Source organism: Symphodus melops, assembly GCF_947650265.1.
Source record: "Symphodus melops genome assembly, chromosome: 4".
Taxonomy (NCBI): domain Eukaryota; kingdom Metazoa; phylum Chordata; class Actinopteri; order Labriformes; family Labridae; genus Symphodus; species Symphodus melops.
In genome coordinates this window covers 23,106,086-23,124,576 of record NC_136694.1, presented here as the reverse complement: position 1 = coordinate 23,124,576, position 18,491 = coordinate 23,106,086, and the positions used below count along the sequence as shown (strand labels likewise).

Below are 18,491 nucleotides of genomic sequence, written 5' to 3'. Positions count from 1 at the left end.
ATCAATCTCCTCATCTAACTCTCTGTGAGAGAGAATATTTTTCCCCGACAATGTTGAACTCTCTTTTTTGAACAGCTTCTTTAATCTCCTTGTGAGTGCCAAAGAGTCTTCCATGATTTCAAAAACAACTTAGAAGGACATTCAAAGCCTGTGGGGAAAGGCTTTCTCGCCCAGTGTAGAGATCTTTGTGTTTCTTTTAAACGTGATTACCCACAATGCAACGTCCACTTTATCCCCACAGCATTGGCTGTACAGTGTCAAATATTTGTACAGGTGTGTTTGTAAATCTGTCCGTATCAGTATCACCTTATCTTTTCCCATGAATTGCATTTTCATGTCTGTGTTGATCCTGTTGAGGAACATGTTAGTAGACGTGACATTGTTGAGGGGAAGCTTATTCCTTGTAGACAGTTAAAGTGCTGAAGTATAACAGTACATTGATGCGTCCAGGTGTCGGGATCATCTTCCCCCTCCTCCTCTTCTGTTTCTGTGGTTGATTTTTTTTTGTGGAATTATCTGCAGAAGTCCGTTTTGAAAATGTGTCTGTTAATTTTGTTACTCAACTGAATATTAGGTCACAGTCAAAGAGATTTCTATTTCCCCTATTTCGGGTTCCTTCTTTATTTTAAAATGTATTAAGAAGATAGCGACATCATCTTTTTTTTTAGTTTGGTGAAATTCATTGAGATTACAGAAGTTCATGACAGCCCTGTCCACTGCAATCAAATCAATTGAAATTCTGCCTTCGTACTAATAAATAACATTAGTTATTAATTCTTAACTACTACCTGGTCAGTGTTAGCTGTAAAGGGACGTCACCTGTTTAAAATTACCCTGTGGTTTCATGTTATAAACAGATCATAACTTTTGTTTGTCTGCAAGCCTTGCTGACATTAAGGATAAGGTGTTAAAAAAAGACAAAAAAACTACTGATTTTGTAATTACTGGAATATATTGATGGTTGCATTAACATATTTTGAATAAATTGTATATTTTGAGAATTTTATATTGTCTCCTCTGAGTGAGTTAAGATTTTTTGTTTGCAGGTACACTGGATTTCTTGCAGTAAGACTGTGCTCTGCGTGTTTTAACATAAACCAGAAATCCCGAAACATTTGATATCTTATTTGCGTGAATTGTTTTACTCTTTGTTGGATAAAACAAAGACTAGGTCAAACAAGTAGACACAGCCCTCTGATGAAGAAAGACTAAGCTAATGTGAAAGTGCCTTAAAAAAATGCAATCACTCCAATGTCCAAGAAAGTCCTTCTTGCAGGTCTCCCTGGGAAAGAGGTTTTTAATGTCAATGGGACCAACCTGTTTAAATAAAGGTTGAATAAAATAAAATGGGCCTACATCATATACAACTAGAATCCTGCTCCCAGGGGCGATTCTAGAGTCTGTTGGAGCCAGAGGCAAAAAAAAAACAAAAGGGGAAGAGGGAAGGAAAGCTCATTCCTTTTTTGTTGACTTTCACTGACAAACTAGTTTTCACAGTAGGCAAAGTTTAGCAGGCCAACAAGAGCAAGCGCCGTCAAATGGGCCCCCTTAGGGAGGTTTCATACCGTCACTGCAAAACGTCTACATTTTGGGAGCCCTCATGGGAACCCTACTGGTCTGGGGTCCCAAGCAGTTGACTGCCCTGCCCCTTGACAAGCAGCGCCTCTGATTGCTCCCCCTATTGGGTACCCCTCACTTTGCTCTTTCGCTAACAAAGAAATCATTTAATGCCAAAAGAACTTAAATGTCCTTGATCTGTCCTCTAAAGCAGAAGGGGAGGTCAAGAAAAGCAGAAAAAAGCAGGGTGCGATTTGGGATAGGCTACATTAAGATTAAGTTGTGACAATAGCAATCAGGATGTCACTCAGTTTTATCATCTCCTATTTAAAGGATACCTTGGAGTTAAGGATACGTCATCTCTTAGACTAGTTTTTAATGATGCGTACCAACTCAGTGGTTTGTTGGTCATGTCAGATGAGCACATGAAGGAGTTTGAGTCCAGTGTTTTATTTCTTTAAATATTTCATCTCGTTTGTTATCTAAATTAACAAAAAGGTAACAAAGAGTTCATATAAGCATCATCGTCATCATCAGCCATATGAAGGTCGCTTACGTTTTATTTCACCCTGAGATGTCGGCTTTCTCTGTCCTACAGCTACAGCTCCTCTCTGTTCTGAACTCGGCAGAGGCTGGACCGTCCTTCAACACACAGCTGTCAGGGTCTTGGCTCGGCATCAATTGCTTCCTTCAATGATTCTCTGTTTTTATTTCCTGCTGCTCTCTCTTTCTGAACTCCTTCCTCTCATTCGCTGTCTGCAGGGTCAGTGAGGTCAGTGTTTTTCTTCCGGCTGCCCAGCAGTCATTGCTCTGATCAGTTGGGTTAGAGAGACAAGGAAAGAAGACAGTCTTGTAAAAGTAGGATGTTTCACCAACTTGATTTTGAGCTACATTTTGGGGGACATTTGGACCTGACTTCTCTGTTTTTCTCTTTCTTCTCAGTGAAAGCCAGAAGCCACTGGCTGTTTGCTCTCTCTTCAATTTTCTCTTTCACCGTTTGCTTTATGGGGCTGACCATTTGGCTCAGATATCGTCTTCTGTGTTTTACGGAGAAGCTTATCAGTACTCAAATAAGTCAGCCCTTTCATAAAACAGCTTGCCCAATCTATTTGTTGACACAGAGATTCAAAGAACACACAAAGAGTGCAAACACGGCCTAATTCAACAAGCATCTACATTAGGTTACAGTTTCGTGTCTCAGCTTCATGAGTGATAGTACGAATTTCTGTGAATACGTTCAGTTTGGTTACACTTTGTAGAGGTGACTTTACTGTTAGCAGACTATGTTCTATTCTGAGAAGCTATGACCATATTTGAAGAGAAGAATGTCATTATAGGTATTCCAAAAGTATAAATGTATGGCCTCAGTTGACAGTGGAATGAGGAATTGTTCTTCAAATAGAGGTTTGACATTGAAAGAGTAAAGGTGATGTGATTCTCTAGACCATGTATAGAAATATCCAAAGTGGGAAGGAATTTATGACATCTGTTGAATGGTATATAATGTCTCCACACTGAACATTAAATTGTCTATCTTTCAGCCTGCACAGAGCCTCAGTGTTGTCTGTTAGATTAGAACCACGGCCGTGATATGCTGTGTTAATATTATCCAGTCTGTTGATAGATTGAGTTTTAGGGACATTTATATTATTCAACCCATCAATGAGCAAAGTTAAGGAGTAACTCCTCTTTCTGTGTAAATCCCCCTCTGTGTACGCTCACGATGTCTGAAGCATATAGACAGAGAGGAGGACAATGGAGCTGAAAGCACATGATCAGGACTGCATCAACCTCGTCTGCATAGCTTACTTTACTATTGTGCCTGAGCTACACTGAGTCTAGGCCAGCTGGCTCTGGTCCCAGTCCTTCAGTCCTCTTCAGTGTAGGGTGAAGTGGATTGGTGCCAGGGAGAGCATACTGACACAAACTGACCACCATGTAGGACGCAAAAACGGCGGAATGCTGATGGAAGGCAATGAGGAGCAGTCAGGGGAGAGAGGAGGATGAAGTAGAAAAATGAAATAGTGCCAAGAGTTGTTTTTTTTTTTCAGACAGCGATGGAGGGAAGGAAGGCAGGGGGTGAAATAAAGACGGCATGCAAATGAAGGCAGGATGGCAGGACTGAAAGCATTGCGTTGTAAAGAAGCCACAACTATTGACCATCTTGCCAGCATGTCTGAAGACGAATAGAAAAGCTTGCTCAATAGAGTGAACAGATGGAGGGATGGCTCAGTGGGTTAGAACCTGTGCCTGGTTCCCAGGATCTGCTGGGTTTAACAAAGCTGCAGTGTCTTGTTTGACCCGAATTTAAGATGTGTGAGGGGAGCAGGTTGATGTGTGTCTGTCCTAACTGTGATCACTCAGACAAGTGATTTACTTAATCTCATGTATAAAATACGATGTCAGTACAGCAGCTACTGACATTTGAGTGAATGTCGTTCATATTCTCCTATAAAGAAGCATAACACTCTGGGGAGGGGAGAAGCCACTTTAAAATGTAAACCAGTTGGAGTCACCACACACACCAACTGACCCTGACTCTAAACAATAAGATTTTTAACAAAAATGTATTAAACATTGGAGTATACCAACACTTATGTCTATGTGGATAAACCTGAGAAACTGGTTTTTGAGTGTGACACCAGAGCTGTGACACTTCCTTTCTTGCTGCAACGGAGCAAGTCGACCTGTAAAATGTGCTAAATGCATAAGCGAGCGTGTGTGTGTGGTTCTCAGTGTGTCTTCCTCTCTCTGCATCACTAACTGTCTCAGCTACACGGCCTCCTGCTGAGTCATGTCGCACTTGATCCTTACATCACACTACTATAACTAACAGTCAGCAGTTAATGCCATGCTGATGGAATGTAACACTGGAAACCATTATTACTGACATTGTAGCTATCAATCTATATTATCCATTGTTGTTGTTGCGTTGTTTGTCCCTATATATCCTTCTTCCTGTATCTCCATCTATCACACTTTACTAACCCAGCACAGTTCGGCTGACAGCTGTTCATCATGAATCTGGTTCTTCACGAGGTTTCTGTTTCATAAAAGAAGTGTCTCATGCCACTGTCTCTTTGCCAAATAGTGCTCATCATAGATTAATGTTGGGTCTTTATAGATTATATAGCAATGAGTACTACTTTTTGTAAAGTTTCCTGAGAAAAAATTTGTTCTGAATTGGTCCTATAAATATGTAGATGGTTTGATTGATTAACAACAATCAACATGATGTTACATTTGTGGAAGGAATTTCAATTTTCAGGAGTGCATGTGTGAAAAGAGCTGAGGTGACGGAATCGGTCAACCAACAGCATGCCAACTCAGCACTTTTGTGATGATGACTGTTGTGCATGTTACAGCTGTGCTTCTGCTACTTTAAAGTCGCATTTAAGATGTTGGGGAGTTGTTTTAGTCAGAGCATTTACACTGAGAGTACTTTAAAATCAATGTTAAAGCTCTATGAGTGAGTGACCACCAAATTTAACATGCAGCTACATTTCATAGAAAAAGGGAACTCTAGGTTACATGGCCTACTTCTGACACCTGGTAGAGTCAACATGACAAAAAGCCGTTAAACCAAGAATCATTATCCATCACAAGGTTGATATTTTTTAACAAAATAAATATACGGAAATACTAGTAAATGTATGATTTTTACCATTTCAATATTTTAACCATCATCTTTAAAAAAACAGTTTTACAAGTGCTGTCCTAAGAGCTCCTCAAGCCTGTGCGCTTTTAGTTACTATACATTATGTTTAAACTTCACATGGCAATATATACTCAAACCTCTTGTTGAAGCAGGATTTAATTATAAACCGTTAACACCTGAAACACTTTTAATTGTAAGCCTGATATGGCACATTTTAACCAAGAAGTCTAAATATTTGACTTAATTTCCGTTCCCTTTCTAGCAGAGGATTCACATGACAAGCAACAGGAGAGCAAACACAGCAAAACAGAAAGACACTCAGAGAGCACTGCTGCCAAGACTCTGGTCCTTGTTTTGAACAAGAGGCAACTTCCGTTGTTGAAAGAAGAAGCCGATGCTAAAGTGGCCTGCGGTTTGTTGAGTGTCCACTTAAGGCCGGTTGCAGAAGCACTACGAGTCACAGCCATTTAAAAAAAAAGCCTGTTTTTATTACAGCAGAAATAAACATGTTTACATCCTCGAACAAAAAAGGAAATTGGTCTGATTCTCTATCAGCACACACTGTGGTGGTGGTGTGTGTGTGTGTGTGTGTGTGGGGGGGGGGGGGGGGGGGTGATAGCCCACCTGTTTAGATTTTATGAAGGACAACAGTTGTTCACAATAAAGCACGTAGCTTACGATGTAAATGTTAGTCAAGAGTCTTAACACCGCCTCAGCTCCAGCTCTCAGCACTTACCATATAGCGACATCAATGGGGCTCCAAAGCCTCCTGAAGTAACAGGTGGCATCACTCAGGCTTCATCAATTAATATTTACAGTCTATGGTTTGGATTTAAGTTATTGATAACTAGTTCAGAAGTTGAATCTGGATCTGCTCCAACATTGACGTGTTCTTCTCTGGTTCATGCTGCAGCCTGACACTGAGTTTTATGAATATTGAATTGTACCTGAATGGTTTCCAATAATTCTTTATGGTGGACTTTGCTGCTTTTATAGTTGCTGTAGTATATTCACAGACTATTTTAAAACGTTCATTTTCACTATCTCCCCCAGTGGTAGAGCAATGTTTAATTCTGAACTCATCAAAAGTATTGTTTTAAATCAAAGCCACAAAAATGAACGGGGACTGACTATTTCAAATGAGCCCACATGTTGATCTTTACCGGGTAAAGGTCAGAGTCTGCTGCTGTGCTGACTGTGAGACGTTTTTGGTGGCTTCCTGCCAAACATCCACCCTCGTCTTTATCTCAAATCTCCTAATTCTTACTGCTCTCTTCTCTCTCTGACTTCTTACCCTGACAGTAACCAACTGGCTCAAAGTAAGTGACAACGAAAAGTATCACACTTGAATCAAAGGTTTAAAGTTAATTTATTATGAACTAAAGTTAAAACATTCATAATCATGTATGTCTGATAAATCAGCCATGCAATGTATGGATGAGTGCTGTGAAATAAAAAACAAAACCCAACCAGCTGGTGGAGGCCTGAGAGGCAGGCCCGAATCTACGAGAGTGCAAAAGGTTGCACAGCATCCGTATTTTAAATTTCTGCACCCTCAATTCAATTGATGTAAACAGAATAAAGATAGGCTTTTTTTTCTTTACAAGAAATCAAGGCTTTCAAGTGAAAGGTCATGGTCATGACAGGTGCATGTGACCTGCTTGTTCACTGGAGACTGAATGTGAGAAACTGGGACCAATAATTCCTATAGGCTATTTTCCAATGCTGTTGCTGGACACAAATGCACCCCCTTTTATCTCCCTTTGGTCTAGAAGCGGCCCTGGAGAGAGGAGAGAAAGATGTTAGAGAGGAAGCCACATAAATAAGAGGAGGGCTGATTAACTCAGATGTACACACTTTTCTTATGTCCCTCCTGACTCTGCCTATTGGCTGCTGAACCAGGAAGTTAAACCAAACCGATCACTTACAGGCAGAGAGGGCAGGAAGTCACATTACGCATTTCTCTAAGTAAAAGCAGTACATGTCACTGTATAGAATTACTCTTGGGCTTCTGAAAGCAGATCAGGTTCATCACATGCTGCCAAAGCAACCACAAAAGTAGTTATAAGTGAGGGAATGCTGACCTGTGAGTTTGGAGTCTCATATTGAGGAGAAAAAGGAACATTTTCCATCTTGTGTTTTTTCAACCACTTCCTTTTTGTTAACTCATCTGTCTGGTCTTCTACACTAAATTTGCTCATAACATTTACATACAACACAGAAAGACAAACAAACTGTTTACATTTTATGCTTAATTATTATTCTACACCCACCTTCATTATCCAGATAAAGTTATTCTGAAGATTAGATTTTACAAATAAAATAAAGATTATCTAATAAATGATGACGTATTTTTCAATTAAATAATTAGAAGTATTTTGATGTATTTAAACCAGTTTAACCACAGGCAGGTTGAACCTGAGTAATTATTTCAATAATTCTTTAACCAGAAAAACTTTAAGTATCAAGTAATGCAATAAATGAAACACCTCACATGTACACAGTTGAACATGTTTGACCTTGACATATGGTCAGTTATGAAAGGTCATGCTAACAGTTAAACACTTTGGGTATCTTTTCTTCCTGTTGGTTCTTCAGGCTTATCTCCTCACAACACATTCAACGAAACCCTTTCCAACAATGAAAACTATTCTCTTCTCTACTGTAACTCGATTATGAACTACTGCTATTGGGTTGTTTTGTAAATATAGTAATGATGTTCAGCTTTTTAATGTTCATGGTATGCCATGATTTGACTTTCTACTTAATTTGATTTTTTTTTAAATGTTGTGCAGGAACAGGACACAGGACAGTCATAGTGTTTAAGTTGAGCTCTTCATGTATGGAGGCTAGAGTGCAACAGTCGGTGCAATGAGGACCTGCAGCCTCTATACATCCTGTGCATGGCATAACCGCTAGGGCTAGGCTATATGGTGCACCTATCTCCTGTCTCTCGTCAGCTGTCCTGTCTCATACAGAAAGAAGGCCCGAAAACAACTTCAAAAAGCTGCATGTGCAATTATTTGAAACTAATTTATTTAAGTTAATGAACAAACAAAGGGTTTACTTGGATCTGCTTTTGATCTACAGAGCAGAAAATTGAAACAGCATATTGGAAAATGTATAGACTGAATTTGTATTGAAGTCAAACTGCCACTTTTTAAAAATTAAGAAGTCATAACTGACTGGTTTTGATGGTTTGTCTCTTTCCATCTCTCCCCTTAAAAGCATAGCCTATCCTGGCCCATCAGTCCTGGAAGGTAAATGTCTACCTACACACTGTTTCTGACTTTAAAAGGGACATTTTCATGTCCTTTGCTGCCAAGTGTTTGCTCATTTGTGGATAAATATTGGTCCTAAAATATACAATATAAAAGATAGATGGATAGATAGATAGATACTTTATTGATCTTTATTGAGGGAAATTCATGAACTAATCTAGTCAAGGGTCTAGGCCTGTGCTAGTTATAAAAGCAGCATGGGATTTGAAAGTCATTTGAGGCTATATAGGATGATTGACAATAGAATGGCTGTTGACATGCTTTAACCGGAATTGGTTACATGCTTTGAGAGATGCTTTGTGGTATAACTCGATTGTGGTGTTTAACACGGTTACACCTTTAAGTCCCCCCTCCCTCCCTCTCTTTCTACTATGTGCGGTTGAGCGTCAGCCCTCATTGGCTGTCGGTGATAATCGGTGAACAAACGGAGGGAGGCAGGAGGGCTCAGTGCAGCATGTTTACAGCCTGCTCACAGAATTAGCAGCGTTGTACGAGTTTGTTTTTTTACCCGGAGAGGCAAACTCTTCCCAGGCCGGTTTGACGACGATGTTTCTGTGCCGCACGGGGAGGCTGTCTAAGGCGGCTCGTGATCTGGATCAGGTTCTTCAGTCAGCGGGTTCGTCTCTGCTGCGAGTCAAAGCTCACAGGCTGGAGGACGACACTTTGACGTTACGCAAGAGCCACACGGTGTACCGGTGTTTGTGCCTACCAGCACGGTGTGTCTTTCAAACTCCTGTTCGTTTCGGGAAACCGAATCCAGACCCGCAACCAGAACCCGCCCAGAACTTGGACACACAGGCTGGTTTTGTAACCACAGACTGGGCTCACTCAGACCGGGTTTCTTCTATAGCTGTGACTCTGTCGAGGAGCTTGCAGAGTGAAGGCGGTGTTTCAGATATTATTAGACGCTGTTACATCAGAAGAGAGTCCGCGGGGAATGGTTTGTTTACATGGAACCTGAGGGTTTCAAACGGGACCATGCAGACCAGGTCCTTGTCCACCGCCGCGGCCACGAAGAAGACGAGCAGCGCCGGAGAGGAGCAGGCGGCTGACAATAACAAAGGGGTAATTTATTCTGTTTGAGAGTTTGTTTAACCCCTGTGACCAAGCTAATAAGAGCCCACAGCTTTAGGTTTATATCTACATAGTGCTTAACTGGCGGGGGACATCCCGTACTCTACTGGTTGCTGTGTCCCTGCAGTGGGAGGATTGATCTCCAAATCATAAAATATGCAAAAAGAAGCCCAGTCCTGGTAATGAGAGCTGGTTATACAACACTGTGTGTGTGTGTGTGTGTGTGTGTGTGTGTGTGTGTGTGCGCGCGCGCTGTGTGCACGTGCAGAGAAGTCAATGTAAAAGGTTTGATCTACTAAGTTGACTCGGAGCAAGCAGACACAGTTCACATAACTGAGTTCAACAACTTCACTCATTCACTCACATACGGCTGCTCAAAGTCATACACTGCCTGCCTGCTTCATAGACAGTCAGAATAGCAGTGAGTCATGTCACACCGGTAGCTACTCAATCTCATTTAAATATGAATTCAGTGTGCACTGTGACATGAGTCAACACTGTGATGTGAAATAGCAGGAGCCTCCTTATTATTACCCAATTATTTTCACCAGTGTCGTGTATTGGCTTAATTTATGTGAGCCTAGCAGTAGTTCACTTCTCCTCATTATTTTGTAATATTACTCTACAAGTTGGTCTCCAGCTAGGCTACAATTAGCCTGTACTGTGTGTAAGTAGCCTACAGTAGTTTTTGATGGTTCATGCTGACTGCACCATGCTAACTTGCTACTAAACATCATTTACTGTAGTTTTCCAATATTTTCTTGATGTTTTCTTGTGACTTTGATGTCACAACAGCGGTTTAATTGTTTACACAAACAAAAATACTGATATATTAGAAATAATAATAAATTATCCATTAATAGATAATTTAGAATCTTTTACATTAAAGTCTGAGACATATTGCAGATTGGCATGCTAGCATTTCTCATCAAAAGCAGAGTAAAGCTCAAGCTTATCAAATTGTCCTTGAAGATGTACGATGAAACCAAAATATTAAAACGTGTAACAGATGCTGATGTCAGATATAAAATTAGTGGGGGAAAAAAGTCTTTTGAGTTCAGTCATTGTTGAAATATTACAGTTTGGCCTGAAGTGGTGGACTGGTCATCATGCCACTATCATCCATCCAAAACTTTGACGATACAAACGTCTACAAGCTCGCTTGTTTCTAACTCATCACATTTCTTAACAAAGTTGCAAAGTTGTCGTTTTCTCTCCCAACAGAAAGACTTTGGGAGCTCTTAACTGAGCCATAAAAGTCCAAACTGTAATCAAAGGTGATTTTCAGGACTCGACAGGAAAACACTAATTCTTTGGCAGTATGCAGCCAGCTGCAGTTTCTTTTTAAGAGCAGACATAGTAAGTTTTAGCTCCTGCTGTCTGTGTGCATTTGTCCTTCCACTGTGACTTTGCAGATCTACACGTGTTTTCCGCCACTGAAAAGCTGTTATCAGACACAGCAGTCTCACTGTTCCCCTCCCATAACAGCCTTTCTAGCACAACTCCCTTTGACCGCCTGCACACATGACCCTCCCACACTGCTGCCTGCTTTTTCTTCAAGCCTGGCCTGAGTCGCCCCTGTATAGCAAAGGCCTACTCCCTCGCCCACTCTGGCCTTTCTATTGTCCATTGTTGGCCGCTCAGTGAATACGTCACAGAGGCTCTGGCTTCATCCTGGAGGTCTTGGCCAAATCCAGCGAGACGAATCGTCCCCAAAACACAACATCAGCTTGTTTTCGCCTGGTTGTTCCCCCACTTCAGCTTTGTCTTTGTCTTTACCCTCTTGATTAGTTGTCTGTCTCATTCCTACAATGAAACACTGTCTGAAGTCAGCAGCATTGTTAGTATGCAGTATAATAGGATGTAAAGGACATGAATAAAGGTTCCTGTATGTTAGGCCAAACTGCTGTACAGAGTGTAGAATCAACAGCAGGGTTCATCTGGGCTTTACAGCCCTGGTTTCAGAGACGGCTCACGTTCTGACCTTTTTAGCTAAAAGTCACGAGGCAGACGTGTCAAAGATCGGACTGAATTTGGCGTTACTGTACGAGGCGGCTGCGTGAGCCCCTGCAGCACTTAGCAAATCAAGTGAGCACACTTCAAACTATGGAACATGTTTGGAAACATGGGCTTCATGCATTTAAGACTTTCAGATTGAACAATTCATTTGCTTTAGCTTTGTACTCCAAGGTTTTTTTTTTGTTATTCCGTTTTGGTTAAAAAACTAAATTTGTTCTTTTCATGCGTATGTCTCTATATTCAATGTGTTTGTTATTTTATCAGGGAAAGTATGCTCATGCACAACTGCATGCATTTAGTTCTCTTCACTGTGTGTCAGATGACCTTGACTTGTTAGTCAACTAAAACAAGAAATAGCCCTTTAAAGAGCTCACCCCACATGGTGTTTTTTGCACTTTAACAAGATGTGTCTAGAATTTTAATAAATGCCCCTGAAATAAATCATTCCATGAAAGCCCAAGCTACTTCCTGTTTTTTCACAGAGCAGAAATATTTTATTTTGTCAGGAGTCGGACACGCACCTCCTGTCTGCTGCTCTTTTTACTGTTTTAATTTCATGACATTAACATTAAAAAAGGCCATAAAGCTGAAATGATCTTCTCCTTCAGGATCTTTAATCTGAATAAAACCATCAACCCGAAAGCTTCCATAAAAGATAGCAGCAGCAGCATTAAGCTAACGAGATTCATGCTCATCATAAACCATCACACACTGAACTGTGGCTCAAAGTGTTCGCTCTAATTTCCGTAAGTTCCGACAGTCCGTCTGTCTTGGCACAGACACTTTGAAAAAGTTTAGTCTCAACCAGTTTCCATCACATTCTTTTAAAAAACATACATATATGTAGAATAGAATCCAAACATCGGTACAAGATATGAACTTTTCTTGATTACACAGGTCCTGTATTCAGTGTCAGCTGTGACTGAAGTTCAGGTGTTGAATCTGTATCTAGGAGGTAGACTGGTATTGGGACATAAGCTCTTTATACACTGTTAAAGACTCTACATCAGTGGTGTCCAAACTGTTTTTCTTGCGGGCCAAAATTGTCGTGTTAGAATCGCTCACGGGCCACAGGTTTTTTTTTTTTTTTTAAATATTGGAAGGAAATTTTTGGATTTTGACCTCTTCAAAAAATAATGTAAATACACAATAACTAATTGCAGTGGGAAACTGTTGTGTTCTAATTTTTTGGAAAGAATAGTCAGGCTTTTATAGGTCTCCCTCGCTAACATGAAAAAGAAAAAAAGAACGAAATATGCCATCTGATGAGGCCTGGGGCCAAAATCTTCTGATTCTTCGATTTGAAGTCAAGGGCCACAAAAAATCCACTCAAGGGTCACAAATGGCCCCCGGGCCGCACTTTGGACACCCCTGCTCTACATGAAACATGACTTCTGTCTTTTAGGAAGCATTACGAGAGAGCATTGTGTTTATTTACATGCTGTACCATTGACACACAGCAGGCGCTGTGTTTATTTTAGACGTCTGCTTCTCTAGCTGCTCTGTGTGACCTTTACACCGTCCACCCGTCCTGCAGTTTGTCCCCTGCTCTAACGCTCTCTTGTTGTCTCGTCTGTTGTAGTCGAGCTGATCTGTGTTAGTGTCAGCGTGCACTGGAGTGACCCGCCGCTCCCCGCTGCATGTCAGACGGCTGCATTCAGTCTGCTGCTTGTTCATCTTAGAGAGTCGTCTGCTGGAGGTCACGAGCACAGAGTAAAGTGTGTGTGTGTACGGTTGTGTACTCATGAGAGGCCCTTTGTGTGTGCATTGGATTTTGTTGCGGGTGTGAAAGGGTGAGTGATAAAGTGAACTACTCCAAGCACACAGCAGCAGTCCGGCCTGTGTGATCAGCTGATTTGACTACACAATGACCACAAAGAGCTCGTCTGAAAACATTTTTACCATTCAGACTTTGTGTGACCTGCGTGGGCGGTATGAAGTTTGAACAACATGACAGTTCCCCCCATGTTTTGATGACTCATGCTTCTCTAAACTGGACCTATAAATTAATAAAAAAAAGCTGCATACGGTATTTATGTTTTGTTGTGACACAAGTAGCTTATTGACATTTCTTGAATTCCCCCCGGTGGGGAAATTTATTTATTTATTTATTTATTAAATTGAATTGAATTCACGGCTTCTTTGATAGAGACCGATACAATATTCACTGACAAACAGAAAACTGGAATCCAATGCATGTGTCATAGAGATAATAGCAGATGCTTATTGCTAAGTCCCTTGAAGGGTAAAAAAAAAAATGAAACCATTAATAAGGAATAAGAGAGTAAACTGGGCACCGAAAGGAATAAAACATGTAGCGTTGCCATAGCTACAAACGATTAATCATGAGTGCGAGTCTGTTGTTGAACTAACCAGGATGTGGTGGCTCTCTTAAACGTGGTGAAGGTCACAGGAAGGTTTAATGGATCGGGTAGAGACTTCCAGGATTTGACTCCTTTCACAGGGAGAAGCTGTTAGAGCAGAAGATGTTTTTCAAAATGATCTGTGTCGACACAGTGTGCTAACACATGGCAAAAAAACTTCAAACGTATAATAACAACCCTTTCTTTTTGAAGGAGTCGTCTGAATACTAATGTCAAAACCATCATGTTTGATCATGACAAGTGGAAACGGTTCCTGTGAACTCCTTCTCTGCCATGTTTGTCCAGGTTTTCAGTCCGTCTTCTCACAGACTTTTTCTCCAGGGATTGATTTCTAATTCATCCTCCCTTTTCATTTTTTTCTGCTCTGCTCACCTTCTTCTTTTTTTTTGTGTGTGTGCCAGGAGGAACAGAATTTAAAGGATGACTCTACCGCTGCCTCGTCCACTGTAAAGACCACGGAGGAGCCAGAAAGAGAGGGGGACAAACTCACCAAAGCTCAGCAGCTAAAGAAAGTCTTCAAGGAGTACGGAGCGGTGGGAGTCAGCTTTCACGTCGGGATCTCGCTCATGTCCCTTGGCATGTTCTACCTCCTCATATCCAGGTAACAAATCATCACCTTCTTTGCAGCTTTTAGCAGCTGGATTAATCCTTTGAAACAACATTTCTTCAGATTTTTTTTTTTTTAAACTAAGAGAAGAGAAAGATCAGATGCATTTAAAAGTGAAATGACCACTTCTTTAAGAAACACATTTGTTAAATCCTGACGGGTTTTTGAATCTTTTCTTTAATTCATGACACTTGTGGGGCGCTGGTGGCACTACGCACGTTCCCATGTACTGAGGCTACAGCCTTCGCGTGGGCGACTCGGGTTCTCTCCCCACCTTCTCATCCTATCCACTGTCCTCTACAATGAAGACTAAAAAGCCAGAAAATAAAACTTAAAAAAAATCAATAAAAAATTCAAGATGCTTCTAAAGCAGAGACGGAAATCATGACACATTTTGGATTACTCCCCGTAAATCAAAGAGCGATTGCTTCTTTTTAGATATACTGAATCTACAGGGGAAGCTGAGTATTGTGGGAAATGTAGTAAACATCTGACTGAAGGAAAATAAACATAAAAAGAGAAAAGTGAAATCAATCAATACATCACCAAATAACACTGACAAGAAATGACTCATTGGCGTGCAGCAATGCAGCAATGTAAGAGGAAGTGAGTGTGAAATTTCCTTCAGACCATAAAATGCATGCAGCCAATGAACTGTGGGCTGTGTTTACACAGTTTACACAGCCCACAGGAGTGCAGAATGTCTGATGCAAATCCTCAGTAAATGGAGCAGTTATAAAAGAGCAATTTAAAGTTCTGGCTCTGGAAAATGTCCACCAAGAATCTGTCAGACATTATACCAGCCCAGATGTAAAAAAAACCCCCAAAAACTGCTGCTGCTGCTGTCTGAATCAGACACAGGCGCTTAAAACACTTTATCTTGTTAGTTTGTTTTATAAAATCTCAGACACTTATGCACATTTAAAGTCTTTGACACATTAAACTCTCATCCGTTATTGTAACTGTCTGTTGATGGTGACAGGAAGCTTCAGACATTCAACCAGGGCAGCAAATGTGTCATTCAGGAGCATCTTTCCACGTGCCAGGAAATACCAGAGACTTGGCAGGGATTATTTGACAGCCTGGAGATTTCCTCATAGCCCATAATAACCCTTGAAGTGAAAAGTGATTCTGTAGCTCGCAACCATAGAGCATTATCAGTGTGTCCACAGAGCCCGGGCATGAGGCGTGCTAATACAGAGCTGTGTGCTGTGTAAACAGTCGTCAGAGGGCAGATGGGTCTTTATATTTAGCTGACTAAAGTTTGCTAACAGAGCTGTGAGAGAGAGAGAGAGGCCGCACTAAGCCCGTGTTAGCATATTCTTTACAGACTCAGATAAAAAAACAGCCCTATTCTCCTTAAGCGTCTCACAAAGACAGGGACACATGACGCTTCAGTTGAATCTTCTTACATTTGTGTGATTCTCTTTTTCTTGCAGCGCTTCCCATGCTAATCACTTTAAATGGGTCAAACTGCTGCAAAATAAACTATTATACAACACTGTGTTGAGCACAGCTCCCTCTGGTGGACATACAGAGACTTCAGCACATAGGGACCAACGGGAGGAAATAAATTCTCAGTGTTGAAGAATTGTCTTTAGGAAATGTTGAGATAATATTCTGTGTTGAAAGGTTGTTTAAAATCTTTGAGTTTTATAAGGCAGATTGTACAAATTAAGTCTTTTGTACTTTTAAATGATTAATTTCATGTTATTTTTGCGATAACACACATACATTTTTATAATTCTATTTTATCCAATCCAAAGTAGTTATATTATTTTTTTACTTGTTGCGTTCAGATGACGTGAACAAGAGTGAATTATTTAGGGCTGCTCATTACAATTCTGAACGGGACAAATAGAATAAGGGAAGAAAAAAAACGACAATGATTGGCAAACGTGAATTCTGAGCTGCTCTCTGTGTCCTCTGTCTCAACAGCGGGATCGACATGGCGTCTCTGCTCTGCAAAGTGGGCTTCAGTGAGGCCGTCGTTCGCTCGAAAATGGCGGCAGGGACGAGCACGTTCGTCTTGGCCTACGCCATCCACAAGCTCTTTGCTCCCGTTCGCATGAGCATCACTCTGGTGTGTGTGCCTCTCATTGTGCGCTACTTCAGAAAGACTGGTCTCTTTAAACCACCCACACCTGCACCCTGATCCAGCCTCATGGAAGACCAAACATTCGGACTGTTAATGGCCATAATTAAACCGCCTGTATGTCTTTACTCATTGCCTTCATCTTGAGATGCCTCGTCTGTTTTTGTTGTGAATCCAGGTGAAACAGTTCCTGTATTAGTAACAGTTGTAACATAATCAAAGTTTTAATTTGTGTTACTGTAGGTATTAAAAGTCCAGAAAACACAGGCAGAAAAAGCCAAAGTATTTATTTACAATCAGAAGTTGCGATCAGGGATTGTTTTTTGTTTTGTTTTTGTCAGTCGGCAGGTTTTTCTTTTAATGCCGTGGAAGTTCTCAGTAGGGGCAAGTGGAAAAAAGCTGATCTCTCCTCCTCCACTGCTGCCGTTAGCTGACTCGGCCATGTTCAGATGATGAGTCAGCAGAATAAGTCGGGTTCTTTCTGTCTCTGAACTTTCTCTCTCTCTCTCTCTCTGACCCTGTTTTTATTTTCAGCTGTTGTTTTTACCCTCCTTCTACATCTCTCCTCGACATCTATTTTCTTCCCCTCACGTGTCCCTGCTGCTGCTCCCTTCCTATGTTTCCCTCCCTCTTTTACCTAAAATCTAAAAATGTAACTTCCCAGGGAGTTACTTGAAGCACATTAACCAACGAGTGAAGCTGACTGTGATTTATTGAAAAATGGTCTGTGATACTTTGTTTCTGATTGAATGGACCTTATTTAACTATTAAAAAGAAATGATGTCTTTTATATTTGGTGTGTTTCTCTTATCAATATCATCATCACTCGTTATGGTTTTATTTGAAATAAATTTCAAGTGGTTAAAGTGGTTTGTTGTGACAAACCCAAATGATGGCCTTTGAAGTTCCCCTCAGACTACGTTTAGGGAGCTGATCATCCCACCTCTGAACTATTTACATGTAGAATAAACACTAAGCACTAACAGAACAGCACAAAACCATAGATAGTATTGACCAGATACACTCCTCTAAGTGAACACATTTTGGTCTTTTTATGTCATTACAGAAAAAGAGAACGCCTGTTCGCCATAATTCAAAGTGATCATACTTTTTATCTGATTGGTGGCGGTCCAACACTGCAGTGAACTTCAATCTGATGGCATCAGTGTCTGAAGGTTGAAATAGGAAATAAACCAGTTGGACAGAGAGGTTTTCATGTTCTAACAATCTGAACTTTTTGGGATTTTGCAAAGTTCAATGTTTTACTTTCATCTACGTATTTATTTATCCAAAAGTAAACCCAATTGGATAAAGGCAATTTTGGTCTTTGACAAATTTGTGCTGGAAACGCCAATAACTATACAACAGAGAAAGTTTGATAGTTTCATATTTTAAAACCTTAAAAAGGTAGAATTAGAAGAAGTGTTTTTTTTGCAGTAAACAAAACATAACTCCCCTCCTCCTGGACTCATCGCCACCTGAACGCACGCCAACTGCAGACTGGCACGTATTTACACGGTCTGTCGCTCCACTGCAAGCTACCTGAGAATATTATGTTGTTATGGAAAGATGATCGTTTCGCAAGCTAGCACGAGCTAACTGCCAGTGTTTGGCACCTGCCTGTCCAACAGGAAGCAGACCAACTCCGCGGTTGACAGCCAACACCAAGATTTATCCGCTTGGTGTTTCTTCCTCACTCTCATTATGTTTTCTCTTTCACGTCCGCATCTGCAATCTTCATTGGCTGGGGGAAACAAGACCCCGCTCCTCGCCCACAAACATCAAAATCCAGGCAGAGGATGTACGGTGGCCCATA

The 18,491-nt window shown here is 40.9% G+C and overlaps 1 protein-coding gene across 1 annotated transcript; it reads left to right on the top strand.

The window, feature by feature from the left end:
• The first annotated feature begins 8,864 nt into the window (after positions 1-8,864).
• fam210b (family with sequence similarity 210 member B) lies at positions 8,865-17,465 on the top strand. Its single transcript, XM_079341102.1, has 3 exons — positions 8,865-9,561; positions 14,375-14,574; positions 16,519-17,465. Exons 1-3 carry the CDS (start codon positions 9,043-9,045, stop codon positions 16,733-16,735), a joined length of 936 nt encoding a protein of 311 aa, XP_079197228.1. The 5' UTR covers positions 8,865-9,042; the 3' UTR covers positions 16,736-17,465.
• The last annotated feature ends 1,026 nt before the right edge of the window (positions 17,466-18,491 follow it).

Coding starts and splice junctions, on each gene's coding strand:
- fam210b (XM_079341102.1), top strand. CDS start 9,043: ATGTTTCTGTGCCGCACGGGGAGGCTGTCTAAGGCGGCTCGTGATCTG. Junction 9,562..14,374: donor CGGCTGACAATAACAAAGGG/GTAATTTATTCT, acceptor TGTGTGTGCCAG/GAGGAACAGAATTTAAAGGA. Junction 14,575..16,518: donor TTCTACCTCCTCATATCCAG/GTAACAAATCAT, acceptor CTGTCTCAACAG/CGGGATCGACATGGCGTCTC.